At 43.1% G+C, this 16506-nt stretch overlaps 1 protein-coding gene across 1 annotated transcript in view; it reads right to left on the reverse strand.

Moving 5' to 3' along the window:
• The window catches only part of LOC139370920 (CUGBP Elav-like family member 4), a 105532-nt gene extending 103358 nt beyond the window's left edge, over positions 1-2174 (reverse strand). The window contains exon 1 of the mRNA XM_071110806.1: positions 1637-2174. Within this exon, the coding sequence (XP_070966907.1) occupies positions 1637-1874 (238 nt within the window). The 5' untranslated portion in view covers positions 1875-2174. The remainder of the gene's footprint in view (positions 1-1636) is intronic.
• Positions 2175-16506: the final 14332 nt, after the last annotated feature.

The following is a 16506-nucleotide window of genomic DNA, read 5'->3' on the forward strand; positions in this document are numbered from 1 at the left end:
TGCCTGTGAGGCCAGGCCATATATCGCTGTGAGGAGACAGTTCCTAGAATCACCCGGCGTGGCCGCCCATAGTTCACGGGCCACGCATGATTAACCGTTAGACAGGGAATCGCTACTACAGCTGGGCTATTAATAAAATATATACCCTCCTCCCTTCCTCTCTCTCCTCCTTCTCCTCTTCACCCTTCACACTCTTCTCTTTGGTTCCCCCTTCCCCGGCAATCTCCTCCTCCCTCCTTCCTGCTTTATTTGTATTTCATCATCATGCAAATGTCACGTTGGTAACAGAGGATCGGGGGTGGTCGGGGATTGGGGGATACTACCATGATTGGAAAGCTGAAACACTAGCTCTGTTTGTACTTTAACATCCCCATGTGAAGTGATCCTGTGGAGTCTGAAAATGCCCTCCAGGTGTTGCAGATCAATTGAACCCTTCAATCGAAGAACTATACATGTGCTTTTTTCATTTTCAGATGATTACTGATTACTGATTTTGTTCACTGTAATGTCCAGTAATGTCCAGAATTGTCAACCCACATGGGATGTATTGTTCATGTTATCTATCTTTTTTTGTAATATCAATACTCTGGATCAACAACTTGATCATTAACATAATACCAAAGGGTTGACAAGCTCTCAAAGGGTATAGCATATCAATAGGTAGGATACGATCTCACACTTGCACACGCGAGCGAGCGCGCGCACGCGTGACTAACACACGCACAGTCCTTCAGTCCTCTCTCTATGTATAAGCTGGTTGTTCAAACACCTGTCTCCAGAAACACAAAACATCTCCATGCATGATGCCAGGCACTAGACTAGAGCATAACATCAATGACATATGGTAGGTAGGCGGGTGGACCACATATAATTGATTTAGGTAGGGAATACAGTAGAATGCATTATGTAAAATCTCAAATATTGGTCACATTTGCTCCGAAAATCATACAGAAGCCCGCGCGCACACGCACGAGCTCGCGCGCACACACACACACATACAATTCCCCTCCCTCCCTCTTTCCTATTGCAGGAAACTTGCCATCACGCGCAACAGAGTGCAAGGTGCCGTGGGCAATAAGCCACGGGCTCCACGGGTATATTCGAGAAATGTTTTAACATTGAAGCAGGGTGATTCTGCACTTGTGAATGACTGCACAATGACTATATGTGTGACTCGTTACTCTTAAGAAGTAGCATACACTTCGAAAGATACAAGAGAACGGCACTTGCTCTTAATATTGTTACATAATATTAGCTGTCGTGATTTGTGCCAGCGCTGTATGCCTGGATAACTCAGAACATTAATACATGGATATGTTAGTTGAAATGTCTCAATATTCATTACGGAATCCAGACTATAGCAATGGACTATTCCTTTTCCCATAACATGAAACCTGTCGAGAGTATACTACAATAGTAAATGACACAAAAAGACTACTATAAAAATACCAACTATTACTATGCAACAACCACACGTGTCCAATACGTGTCAGTCCTGTCTCCCGAACCAGGGGAAACAAGACTGCAAGCCATGGACAGACATTCGTGACAGGCAACGGCGACGGGAGCCGAGGAGAAAAGAGAATGAAGATGGGAATCCCGCTCTCTCTTTGACCGAGTAGTAGGCTCAACCCACCTTTGTGCATGCCCGTAAAGCGGTCCTTGAGCACGGTGAGCTCGTAGATCTTGCCGAACTCCTCAAAGAGCGGTCGGAGGTCCTTCTCGTCCAGGTTGCGTGGTATCTGCCCGATGAACAGTTTGATAGCGTCGTGGTCCTTCATAGGGATGGTGCCCCCGCAGCCCGCTGGACTGTGGCTTAATCCGTTCACCAGCCCGTTTGTGCCATCCACCTGTCCGTTCGTTAAAGTTGCCATCTTCGGACCGGCAATGAGTTGTGGTAACAGCGGCGGCAGCAGCAGCGCAATCTTGGTGGCCTTGTGTAGAAGCTTCCGAAGTATCGGTCAAAAATGTTATTCAAAAAAGCCTTGCTGGTCCTACTTCTAGTCCTACCAAGGCAAATATGTACATGGATAAGTATACATATGTATCATTGGGCTAAAACGAATATCAAAGGCTTGGAGCTGTCTGCTGGTCCCGGCGGATGCGTGATTCCTTGTATTTATGTCCTAGTTAATAATTCATTCATTCATTTAGTAAAATAGATGAGAGGGATAGAGAGAGAGAGAGAGAGAGAGACCAAGAGCTTTCGCTTTCTATTTACACCTTTCGTTCCCCTAGTCCCTGCTTCTGGGTTCCCTTTTATTTTTTGCATTGAGAAGTCGGTATGGGTGTTCTCGGTTTAAACGAACGGGGCCAGCTCAAGAGCTGCAAGGACTGCGGGGAGGTATGGAACAAGGGGAACCACTATAACTCGATGTTTTTGTTACACAGCCTTTTCTCTACCCCTTCCCGTTGGTACGTTCCACCAAGAGAAAGGGGGTTTATAAATAAAGAAAAGAGTGAATTTGTACGGTTCTTTGTGCAATAGTCAACCAAGTGTAAATCACGCCACGTTTGCAGGGAAATAATAGGCATAATAATATTAACAACAATAATAATAGTATGATATTATATAAATATATATATATATATACATCTAGTAAAAAGCATGAGCTGACGCACACCCCAATTATTTTGAAGAGGTGTTGACTAACGAGAGTCGTACACACACACACTCTCTCTCTCTCTCTCTCTCTCTCTCTCTCTCTCTCTCTCTCTCTCTCTCTCTCTCTCATATATATACAGTATCTACCATATGTTCCTTTCAAAATATACCCCAATAGGCAACCAACACTGATTGATTGAAAACCATTTTGATTTGGAGTGAAAGGCCATTAAAGTGGTGTAGAACCATTCGAAGAATATTCCCCTAAATACCGATAACAGGCGCTTGAACGCTTGAATAGCGGGTAGGTGGACAGTTCCTGGTGCTGAAATCCTCGAGCCGAGTTAAAAGGCAACATCGGTGGCTAAAATATGTTTCAGGGAATGTTAGGAATGTGTCAGTCGAAGAGATGTTGCACAGTATATCCTATAGCTCGAGGAGGAATCTATTCTGTTCAGATTCTGATTTAGATCTATTTGAACAGAAGGAAGTCTAGGAGCACCGCCGAGCAGGATAGACGGGAACATCGTAAGGGGCAGCAAAGAGAGAGGGAAGGCTACAACATTCGAAACAGCTCCAGGATCCACTTACATGTGCCAATCTGATGCCATAGACTAAGTTCAATGCTGGGATATATCCTGACAAACAAACACACACACACACACACACACACACATACACACATATACAGTGCATTCGAAAAGTATTCAGACCCCTTGACCTTTTCTACATTTTGTTACATTAAAGCCGTGTTCTAAAATGGATTAAATAGTCCCCCCATAATTCTACCCACAATATTCCACAATGAAAAAGCAATAACAGGTTTTAAGAATTATTTGCAAATTTATACATATATAAAAAATACGTATTTACGTAAGGTTTCAGACCCTTTAATCAGTACTTTGTTGAAGCCCCTTTGACAGCGATTAGAGCCTCGATTCTTCTTGGGTGTGACGCTGTAAGCTTGGCACAACTGTATTTGGGGAGTTTCTCCCATTCTTCTCTGCAGATAATCTCAAGCTTGTCGGGTAGGATGGGGAGACTCGCCTCACAGCTATTTACTGGTCTTTCCAGAGATGTTCGATCGGGTTAAAATCCGGGCTCTGGCTGGACCACTCAAGGACATTCAGAGACTTGTCCCAAAGCCACTCCTGCATTGTCTTGGCTGTGTGCTTAGGATCGTGGTCCTATTGAAAGGCGAACCTTCGCCCCAGTCTAAGGTCCCGAGTGCTCTGGAGCAGGTTTTGATCAAGGGGCTCTCTGTACTTTGCTCCGTTCATCTTTCCCTCGATCCTGACTAGTCACCCAGCCCCTGCCACTGAAAAACATCCCACAGCATGATGCTGCCACCACCATGCTTCACCACAGGAATGGTGCCAGATTTCCTCCAGATGTGACACTTGTCATTCAGGCCAAATAGTTCAATCTTGGTTTCATCAGACCAGGGAATCTATTTTCTCATGGTCTGAGACTCCTTTAGGTGCCTTTTGGGAAACTCCAAGCGGACGGTCATGTGCCTTTTTACTGAGAAGTGGATTCCGTCTGGCCATTCTACCATAAAGGCCTGATTGGTGGAGTGCTGCAGAGATGGTTGCCCTTCTGGAAGGTTCTTGAATCTCCACAGAGGAACCCTGGAGCTCTGTCTGAGATATCATTGGGTTCTTGGTCCCCTTTCTGACCAAGTCCCTTCTCCCCCGATTTCTCAGTTTGGCTGGTCTGCCAGCTCTAGGAAGATACTTGGTGGTTCCAAACTTCTTTCATATAAGAATGATGGAGGACACTGTGTTCTTGGGGACCTTGAATGCTGCAGACATTTTTTGGTACCCATCCCCAGATCTGTGCCTCGACATATCCTGTCTTGGAGCTCTATGGACAATTCCTTTGACGTCATGGCTTGGTTTTGTTCTGACTGTACTGTCAAGTGTGGGACCTTATATAGACAAGTATGTGCCTTTCCAAATCATATCCAATCAATTGCATTTACCACAGGTGGCCTCCAATCAAGTTGTAGAAACATCTCAAGGATGAAAAATGGAAACAGGATGCACCTGAGCTACATTTTGAGTCTCATAGCAAAGGGTCTGAATACTTACAGTAGCAGTCAAAAGTTTGGACACACCTACTCATTCAAGGGTTTTTCTTAATTTTTATTATTTTCTACATTGCAGAATAACAGTGAAGACATCATAACTATGAAATCCCACATATGCTGAGCACTTGTTGGCTGCTTTTCCTTCACTCCGTGGTGTAACTCATCCCAAACCATCTCAATTGGTTTGAGGTCGGGTGATTGTGGAGATGATTGTGGAGGTCAGGTATTCTGATGCAGCACTCCATCACCCTCCTTCTTGGTCAAATATCTCTTACACAGCCTGAAGGTGTGTTGGGTCATTGTCCTGTTGAAAAACAAATGATAGTCCCACTAAGCCAAACCAGATGGGATGGCGTATCACTGCAGAATGCTGTGGTAGCCATGCTGGTTAAGTGTGCCTTGAATTTGAAATAAATCACAGACAGTGTCACCAGCAAAGACTGCCCACACCTCCCCCTCCATGCTTCAAGGTGGGAACCACACATGCAGAGATCCTCTGTTCACCTACTATGCGTCTCACAAAGACATGGCGGTTGGAACCAAAAATCTAAAGTTTGGACTCAACAGACCAAAGGACAGATTTCCACAGGTCTAATGTCCATTGCTCATGTTTCTTGGTCCAAGCAAGTCTTTTCTTCTTATTGGTGTCCTTTAGTAGTGGTTTCTTTGTAGCAATTTGACCATGAAGGCCTGATTCACACAGTCTCCTCTGAACAGTTGATGTTGAGATGTGTCTGATTCTTGAACTCTGTGAAGCATTTATTTGGGCTGCAATTTGAGGTACAGTTAACTCCAATTTTATCCTCTGCAGCAGAGGTGACTCCGGCTCTTCCTTTCCTGTGGCGGTCCTCATGAGAGCCAGTTTCATAATAGCGCTTGATGGTTTTTACGACCGCACTTGAAGAAACTTTCAAAGTTCTTGAATCGTTCCGGATTGACTGACCTTGATGTCTTAAGGTAATGATGGACTGTCAATTCTCTTTGCTTATTTGAGCTGTTTTTGCCATGATATGGACTTGGTCTTTTACTAAATAGGGCTTTCTTCTGTATACCAGCCCTACCTTGTCACAACACAAATGATTGGCTCAAATGCATTAAGAACGAAAGAAATTCCACAAATGAACTTTTTAACAAGGTACATCTGTTAATTGAATTGCAATCCAGGTGATTACCTGCTAGCTGGTTGAGAGAATTCCAGGAGTGTGCGAAGCTATCATCAAGGCAAAGGGCGGCTACTTTGAAGAATCTCAAATATAAAATATAATTTGATTTACTTAACACTTTTTTGGTTACTACATGAATCTATATGTGTTATTCCATAGATTTGATGTCTTCACTATTATTCCACAAAGTAGAAAACAGTAAAAATAAAGAAAAACCCTGGAATGAGTAGGTGTGGCCAAACTTTTGGTTGGTACTGTATGTAAATAAGGTATTTCTGTTTTTTTATATTTTTTGATTAATCTGCAAACATTTCTAAAAACCTGTTTTTGCTTTGATATTATGGGGTATTGTGTGTAGATTGATGAGGAACCTTTTTAACGTAACAAAACGTGGAGAAAGGGAAGGGGTCTGAATCATTTCCGAATGGACCCCCCTAAAATTAACCCCCCTAAATGTAATGATAACCGTGTCTATTGTATACTATTAGTAATCAAGCAATTGACTGAGGAATTGACGGATTTGAAGTAGGCTATATGATGTGCACCTACATTTCGTGTTCAGATCTCGAGTAGAGTTAGTCAGTTGATTGATGGTGATGATGACGGCTGTGGCTGGACTTATAGTCTGACCTCGCTTTTTTAAATCTGCAGGCAAAGACATGTTAGCATGTTGTTAATTAAACTCTGAAGTAATTAGGCCTAATTCAAGATCAACCACCCACTTCATTTTTTCCCCTTATACCCTGAAAAACTTCCAAATCAGAACTGAACTAAGCAAAGCCCAAGTGCATTTCACGCTGACAGTGCAACTGTTGCACGTGAGCAGCCAGCCCACGCACATCATGGCACACACACTGCTGCATTTTCATGTGACACACAGCTTTCAAACTGCAAACACCTGCTTATGAAGACTGTGGGAGGTTCCTCCCACACATCTCTATTGTGCGTTTGATCAGTGAGGTGAGAAGAGAAAACTAATGTTGTTAAATGGCAACACAGGACCACATATAGGCAGAAACAGCAACACTAACAAACAGAAAACCATCAGGTGGACGTACTGTAGGCATGTCTGTTTATGGTTGCCTCTATGGGCTTTGGTCAAAAGTAGTGCCAGTAGGGACGCACTCTGTATGATATGTGAATAGACTACTCTAACCTTGTTCTAATACTTTTTAAGCATCCTTCCTCTCCTTCATGTATTCACTGATCTACATGTGGCTTTTTAAAAAAAACGGGGGTTTCAGCCTGATGCTTTCACCGTTTAAGCCCCGTCAGAGGAACTTAGTAAGAGCTTTTGAGAATTGCTCATGCAGATGTGCAGCTGTCTGTGAGAGAGTCACACCATTCTTTAGATTCCAAGTTCCAGTCCCCATCGTAGTTACAAAAGATTGTGCTCTCCTACACACTGTAAACTAGCGTTATGTAGCTGCTGTCCATAGTGCTGAAGGCAGACTCAGCTAGGCCTATACCCCCAGTGCGGTGTCGCTGTCGATCGCACCGAAACAGGTGGCAAATCCCATTGTGTCCGTTGTAGGAGTCGGCTGGATGTCCTTGGTTCAAAAATAGTTAAGACTTTCAGGACTAAATACGGTCATGTGCTACACAGTAGACAACGTTAGTACGATAAAAGGTGAGTGTTCCCACCTCTCTTTGTGGTTCAATGTCCTCAAATTAAAAAGCTGACGTAGTTCAGTGACTTAGCCTAATAGGTCTATGTGTATACATGCAGTAGGTCTACGGCTGTGACATCCAATGGGTTTGTGTCGCCTGATTTGTTTTCATTATGTGGCTATCATGCATGGACCCTCCACCTAAACGTTAGCCAACCATTAAATAACAAAGGCGACACAGGCAGTTCCTCTCGTACTTCCCGCGCTTTCGCCCCTGCTCTAATGGCCCATTAATATAATCTCACACTCACGGCAGGCATGGCCGGGGCCCGGCGGAGGCAGGGAGGGAGGGAGCGAGTTGGCTTTCTTTGGCGTGACACCACGGTCTGTTCTCCAAGCGTCCCCCGGGACGACACTCCATTCACGGCGGCAGCGGCTCTCCCTGCCTCGCGCTCATACACGCCTGACTTGCCTTCAGCAATATTTTTTTAATACAAGGGCGAATTGGGAGAGCACAAATCATTGTAATTATGTTCAGTGGGGTAGTATCGCCATGATTATAGAAGGTATGGTGCCATTATCGTCCCTCGACGGTCTTCCTCTCCTCACACACCTAGGCCTACTTGCACGGCTGCGCTGACATTTTTTCAATGCACTGCATGTCGTCCTGAGTGAAACGCTTCCACTGAGCGAACCCATCGGACTGATAATAATAACACTCAATTAACCAGCAATTTATGGAACAATGTGTCTTTGCCCTCACATGATTGTAGTTATTTCAATCCGTTAGGGGACAGTGAAATATGACAATATGGCCCTGGCAATTCCACTGATGGTCAATTCAAAATGCAAACGACTTGCTGAGAAAATCTCAATCCACCACAGGAGCTTTCAAATGGGTTAAGTTAGACTGATTTGCCATAGCTCCCACACAGGCCTTGAAACAAACAAACCCACAAAACAGACATTCCTATGTGCCTATATTGCCTGTCTTAAGTATATTGTATAAGCTTACATAACTGCTTGAAGTGGATTTAGTCTTCTGTAGCATATAGCCAAATAGTAGGCTACATAAACCTGAGGACTTTGATAATCAACACATTTGTTTTACAGCTGTTAGTGATTCACATGACATCCTTTACATTTCAAGTTCCATATCCTCTCCTTTCTTTCATTTACAAAGGATTGTGCAGTTCCACTTAATGCAAGCTAGAGTAGTGCAGCTGCTGTCCATGGAGCTGAAGGCAGACTCATTTAGGCCTATGTGTGCAGTGAGGTCGCTGTCCATGGTACTAAAAGACTGCAACGACCACTGTGTCCATTTTATGAGTCGCTGGCCTTGGTTAAGACTAGTATAGAGACCCATAATGTGACAAATCAGCAACTAGTTACAATACATATTGAACTCAATCCACAATGTCCACCATATGTCGACATGAACCATTTATCGACAAGAGTATGTATCCTTTTCCAAGATGCACTATCTCTGTGTATCAAAACCTCATTCAATCATCCAACCGCTGGTCTTTTAACGCTCTAATCAAGTTGCAGGAGAAGATTGACTTTTTTACCCTTGGAAGATTGCTTCCTGTCTGCATGGGGCTTCCAATTCCGTCCCAGCACTGAAACGGGTTGAGGAAAGGCAAATAAATGAAAGGTAAATGAAATCCTTTCCATGCAATTTACAACACAAATAGATTGATAATCTGCATGGGTTAGTCATAAAGAGGATCTGCGTTTAGATATTACCTATTCTGCATAGTAATGTCTTTTCTCACCTCACCTTCGTCCGGGACAATGTTCTAAATCTTCCAGAGCCTTGAGTCAGTCAGGCTGTATATCACTTCTCTGTAATTTAGGGGGACGAGTGGAGAGGAAAAAGGAAAGGGTGCAGGCATGACTAAACACTCTGAAAGTTTGAAGGGATGAGGTAGGAATGTCCTCTTGAACTTTTAGGCTATTGCAACATATTTGGAGGGTAAGAGAGGGAATGTGCTGTTAAATAACACAATAAACATAAGGAGACAAAGAAACTTCTGCAAATAAACAAATATGAATGTAATAATTGGAGGTCTTTGTTTCCTAAGGGGGTCTCTTTGTTTTGGGGAGTAGAGTGAAAAGCACACACAGATATTGGGAAAGGGTTGTATAGCCAATGCTGAGGCAACAGTTGGCCGACATCTTCATCCTCAGCGCAAAACATAAACAGAGCTTTAGACCACGTTTTCCCAACTGCGGGCCGAATTTAGTTATACTGCCACCCCAAGTTTTCAGAGCCAAATGTATTATTATTATTATTTTTATTTTTTATTGTTGGACATAAAGTACTGTAAAAACACCAGGAAATGAGCACCAAGTGATTTTAATTTAGGAATGTTCCCAAGTATTCCCATGCATAATAGAGAGATAGATGTGTGATTGTACACAAATGTAAACAAGGTTTGAAATGATTAAACAGTCAAACATCATATCTGTTCGGGCTTCTTGCAGTCAATTTGCAGTCTACAAATGATTTGTAATTATAAACTGGGTGGTTCAAGCCCTGAATACTGATTGGCTGACAGCCGTGGTATATCAGAACGTATACAACATGTATGACACATTTATTTTTACTGCTCTAATTACTGTACTTTGATAACCAGTTTATAATACTAATAAGGCACCTTGTGGCTTTGCGTTATGTGGCCAGTATCCAAGAACCGCTTTGCGTCGTGTATGAGAACAGCCCTTAGCCATGGTATAACGGCCATATACCAAACCCCCTCGGGCCTTATTGCTTAATCATGTTCTGTGGCCCCCCAAGTATCCGGCTGAATCTAGTTGATGATCCCTGCTTTAGACCTTCACTGGGTTGCCCAATTTGACAGTAACTTACAGGCAGCAAAGAAGTTACTGTATTTCATATTGCAGTACACCTACTGTAATGTTAATACACTATCAAATAAAGTAGAATTGGCTGTATTATACTGTAAAAAAGTAAACACTTCTTATTTGGAATGACGGCCTACCCCGGCCAAACCCAAACGACACGAGGCCAATTGTGCGCCGCCCTATGGGACTCCAAAATCATGTCCGGTTGTGATAGAGCCTGGAATCGAACCAGGGTCTGTAGTGATGCCTCTCAAACTGAGATGCAGGACGTTAGACCGCTGAGCCACTCGGGATAGTGAATTAATTAAATTCATTGAGGGGAGAGGGGGTTTGTATTTCACAGTAGTTTACGGTAAATACATGGGAATGGTGCAAACAGGTTGGCTGTTAGGTAATGTGTTTACACATTTCAGCATATCAACAAATATTTTGTATTTTGCATCACATGCACTTCTGGAGGCCCTAAAGGGGCAATCCACAGTTTAAACAATAACAAAGCAGGCCCCCAGCCTTTGTTTTGGTAAAAAAAAGCTGAGGGATGGGCCTGGAGAAATCTAACCACTCTCAAATTGATGGTCAGAGCTATGGATGCAAGGATTGACCAACCAAGGTATAATAATGTATGTTTTTAGCATTTTTTAGGCTATACAGAATTTGTTTACATTTACAATGTTTACAAACATCGGAGTAAAACAAGCTTATATTTTGGGTTCTGATGGGGTACACAGTTGAACTAAGCTCATGAGGCATCAATGTGAAAATATGATTAATTTATTAATTAAAAAAAATGCGTATTAACCGCAGATTGGCCCTTTTAACAAAGGCTTCCAAACTGGCAACGACTACAGGGCAAAACAGACCGAAAGGACATGGATTAACATATAGGTATAAGACTTGCTGCCACTCCAATCTGTCCCCTATACATTTTAAATTAATGGGGAACTATTACCACATACAGTGCCTTAAATTGGTACACCATTGTCACTAACACGTGCAACAAATGTAGACTCTTACAAGGCACGCCTCAAAATATGTTAATGAGCAAGAAACAACAATACCCACTAGTTATCAAAAGGGTTTTAGCGCTCCAAAAATACGGTACGGTCCTGTATTCTGTAGGATGGAATTACAGTACCATTTGAAATACAGCAATTCATACCCCGCACACAAAATGTTCCCACAATCCACTATAATTTGTAGTATAATGCAGTAAATGTTTCAAGGTATTTTACTGTTAATAATGCCCTAAATTACTCTATAAATTACAGTTTTCTGTTACCATCATAGTACAAAAGTATATATTTATGACAGTGTTTAGGTACTGCTGCACTGCATGCTTGATTGAACCTTTTATTTGTGCCATAAGTTTGTGCATTGTTTTTGTTTCCTGGAAATAATGCGACGGTTACCTGGAGAAATCAGTGCTCTGACACTTGACACAGGTGGGTGTCTCTTTTCATGCCGAGTCCCACCAGAGAACCATCCAGACAGGTTCCCTACATGACGGATGAGCTTCCCTGAAAACACAGCCATCCAACGAACAACACACACACACACACACACACACACACACACACACACACACACACACACACACACACACACACACACACACACACACACACACACACACACACACACACACACACACACACACACACACAGCAGGAAACACAGAAAGAGGGGGAGGCAGACCCGACCCAGACAAACTCGCTTTTTTCTTATTGTGGCTCTGTTTTAATTTGCATTTCACCTGTCTTGAAACAAGGTTCAAAACTTCTTCTCGCGGGGCTCCTTGTCAGTCAAAACAGACATCTTTAAAGCAGAGGGAGAGAAAGTATCTCTCTGACTGGGCACGTCCCAAGTGGTACCCTTTTCCCGACATAGTGCACTACTTATGTGGGCCCTGGTCAAAAGTAGTGCACTATATATCAAATAGGGTGCCATTTGGGAAAAACATATTTTCTTTAAAGTGGTGGTAGGAAGGTAGAGCTATCTATCTACAGTGCATTCAGAAAGTTTTCAGACCTCTTGACTTTTTCCACATTTTGTTATGTTACAGGCTCATTCTAAAATGTATAAAATTGTTTTTTTCTCTCATCAATCTACACACGATACCCAATAATGACAAAGCACATTTAAAAAATCTAAAATGTAAATATGACATTTAAATAAGTATTCAGATCCTTTACTCAGTACTTTGTTGAAGCACATTTGGCAGCGATTACAGCCTCGGGTTTTCTTGGGTATGACGCTACAAGCTTGGCACACCTTTATTTGGGGAGATTCTCCCAATCTTCTCTGCAGATCCTGTCAGGTTGAATGGGGAGCGTTGCTGCACAGCTATTTACTGGTCTCTCAAGAGATGTTCGATCGGGTTCAAGTCCGGGCTCTGGCAGTTGTCTTGGCTGTGTGCTTTTTACATTTTGTTTTCTACCTTTAGGCAAGTCAGCTAAGAACAAATTCTTATTTTCAATGATGGCCTAGGAACAGTAGTAACAGACTTTACTAGGCAAGTCAGTTAAGAACAAATTCTTATTTTCAATGACGGCCTAGGAACAGTGGGTACTAGGCAAGTCAGTTAAGAATGACAGATTTGTACCTTGTTAGCTGGGGGGTTTGAACTTGCAACCTTCCGGTTACTAGTCCAACGCTCTAACCACTAGGCTACCCTGCCGCTAGGCTACCCTGCCGCTTAGGGTCGTTGTCCTGTTGGAAGGTGACTCTTCGACCAAGTCTGAGGTCCTGAGCGCTCTGAAACAGGTTTTCATCAAGGATCTCGCTGTACCTAGCTCTGTTCAGCTTTCCCTCGATCCTGACTAGTCTCCCATTCCTTGTCACTGAAGAACATCCCCATAGCATGATGCTGTCACCACCATGCTTCACTGTAGGGATGGTGCCAGGTTTCCTCCAGATGTGACACTTGTCATTCAAGCCAAAGAGTTCAATCTTGGTTTCATCAGACCAGAGAATCTCTTTTCTCATGGTCTGAGAGTCCTTTAGGTGCCTTTTGGCAAACTCCAAGCGGGCTGCCATGTGCCTTTTACTGAGGAGTGTCTTCGGTCTGGCCACTGTCCCATGAAGGCCTGATTTGGTAGAGTGCTGCAAAGATGGTTGTCCTTCTGGAAGGTTCTCCCATCTCCACAGAGGAACTCTGGAGGTCTGTCAGAGTGACCATCGGGTTCTTGGTCACCTCCCTGACCAAGGCTTTCTCCCCCAAATGCTGAGTTTTGGCGGGAGGCCAGCTTTAGGAAGAGTCTTGGTGGGTCCAAACTTCTTCCATTTAAGAATAATGGAGGCCACTGTGTTCTTGGGGACCTTCAATGCTACATACATTTTTTGGTACCCTTCCCCAGATCTGTGCCTCAACAAAATCCTGTCTCAGAGCTCTACGGACAATTCCTTTGACCTCAATGCTTGTTTATTGCTCTGACATGCGTTGTCAACTGTGGGACCTCATATAGATAGTTCTGTGCCTTTCCAAATCATGTCCAATCAATAGAATTTACTACAGGTGGACTCAAATCAACTTGTAGAAACATTTCAAGAATGATCAAAGGAAACAGGATCCACCTGAGCTCAATTTAGAGTCTCATGGCAAAGGGTCTGAATATTTATGTAAATAAGGTATTTCTGTTTTTATTTTTAATAAATGTCCAAACATTTCTCTAAACCTGTTTTCGCGTCATCATTTTCAGTATTGAGTGTAGATTGATGAGGAGACATTTATCTATCTACCTATCTACCTATCTACCTACCTGGCCATTCCAAATCCCATTTCACCACAACAGATCAATTTCAGGGATAGGTCACAGACTATCACAACCTCTGACTCTGCGGCTGTCTCAGAGTGGCTGTGACCTGGGTGTCAGGCGGCTGCACCGCCCCAGGCTTGATGGCAGCCATGTTAGTGTCTTGGGGTCCCTGACCCCATACTGCATCTAATTGCTTTGGGAGGGAGAAGAAGGTGATTTGGAGAGAGTGTGAGGATGCACCGCCACCTGATTCTATTTTTGATTGTTGTCCCAAGGTGGAGGATGAGTGTGAAGGGGGGGGGGGGGGGGGGGGGGGGTGGATGTGTGCATTTTGTTATTTGTTTTGATTGTTTGCGTGCTGCTTCCTGGAGGTGCTTCAACATACACATACACACACGCACGCACATGCACACACACTGAACATGGTTTGTGTGTGTGAGTAACTCCAAAAATCGACAAATCGTCTCTCAAACATTAGTAGAGGCCCCTGAATGACAAATAGCATGTTTTCCAAGAGAAAACCCTACATTAACATAAAGATTAACAAGACATGTTTATGGGCAGGTGGAATATAGGGCCAAGAGGACAAGCAGAGGTGGAAGTAGGGTGACCACATTTAAAATACCCAAATGCGGGTGTACGGGATGATTTGCGGGACAGTGTAGCCTACATGAATATGTTTTTGAGACCACTTGTGTCGCTCTTAATGAATATCTAGGCATATTTGGCCCTAGGAAACATTTCTGGTTGAGTCATTTGGGTGGCAGGTAGCCTAGTGGTTATAGCTTTGGGCCAGTAATCGGAATGTTGCTAGATCAAATCCCTGAGCTGACAAGGAAAAATCTGTCGTTCTGCCCCTGAACAAGGCTGTCGTCATTGTAAATAAGAAGTTGTTCTTAACTGACTTGCCTAGTTAAATAAAACAATTGTCCTCTCCAACTTTAGATGGAACTTAGCCCAAAAGGATTTGCCAAATGTGATTGGTTGACAATATGTCATTGGCCTCTGTCTTGTCACGCTGTATGGAATATCAGACCTCTTCAACGATTGGACAAGTGTTATCACCAGTACTACATCCTTATGATATACAGTATATCTTGTCATAAGGTCAATGCGACTGCAAAAGAGACAGGAATGTCAAATCTCATCAAATGAATGGGAAGTCCAGATGAAATAAGGGACAAATGAACCTTTTTTTGTAAATTGATAAAGTTGATAAAATGCGGGACATGATTGTTTGTTGGTGGGACGCGGGACAAAGGGCCAAAATGCCGGACTGTCCCGCACAATCCGGTACATGTGGTTACCCTAGGCGGAAGCTTCTTTGCATGCAGAGCCCCAACAGAACGACATTGAATGTCATCCATCACTGTAGTATTAGTATTTATAGTGTTTGTCTCTATAGCATTGAAATGCTATCAGCTCTTCTGACTGTCCCTCCCTATTCTCTCTATCTGAATAGCTAATTCTGCTGGCTTTAGTGTGGCTTTTCAAAGCATGCGTCCTTGGGGGAATTGTAGAGGGCAATTGTTGCATTACTGTACAACTCAACCCCTTGGGCCACGGTGGACACAAGCCCTGGTCACAGAGTACACCGTGATTACAAAATGGACTATGTAGAACCAGAATAGAGCCAACATAGATTGATAGTAGATTGGTATATTGATGGGCAGACAAACAGACAGAAGAACAGTCAGAAGGACAGATATATGTAGATAAACGGACAAACAGAGAGATAGATTATAATATTCAGATGTTAGAATTTGATTGTGTGAGTGCCTTTCAGAGTGAATGTCACTTGTCAGTGTAATGTATAATACAGTACTGCAGGTGTGTCTGAATAGTAGAGTTTAAGTGAGTGCATATGTACCACACACACACACACACACACACACACACACACACACACACACACACACACACACAAACACACTGGGCAAAAACTGGTTGAATCAATGTCGTTTCCATGTCATTTCAACCCCAGAAGTTAATGTGATCACTAAAAAGTAATTGGATTTTCAAAACGTCATCAACGTAAGGGCATTAGGTATTTTTTTAACCAAACTTTTAACCTAAATCAGGTGACATTGGGATTTTTTTTGTTGAATTCACATTAGTTGACAACTCAACCAAATGTAAATCAAAACTAGACGTTGAGCTGACGTCTGTGCCCATTGGGACTCCTCCATCCGCTTGGTTGATCTTTAAGGACATTAGCATCAGAATGGGTGTGATGAGATAGCTGGCACTAAATGCCAGACGACTGGGAGACCAGGCTTCCTCACATTGCCTGTCTGACTATCTGAACGCATCCCAAATGGCACCGTATTTCCTATATAATGCGCTATTTCTGACCAGAACCCTGTGAAAGCTGTTCAAAATAGTGCACTATATAGGGAATAGGGTGTCA

Source organism: Oncorhynchus clarkii, chromosome 17, assembly GCF_045791955.1.
Source record: "Oncorhynchus clarkii lewisi isolate Uvic-CL-2024 chromosome 17, UVic_Ocla_1.0, whole genome shotgun sequence".
NCBI lineage: Eukaryota > Metazoa > Chordata > Actinopteri > Salmoniformes > Salmonidae > Oncorhynchus > Oncorhynchus clarkii.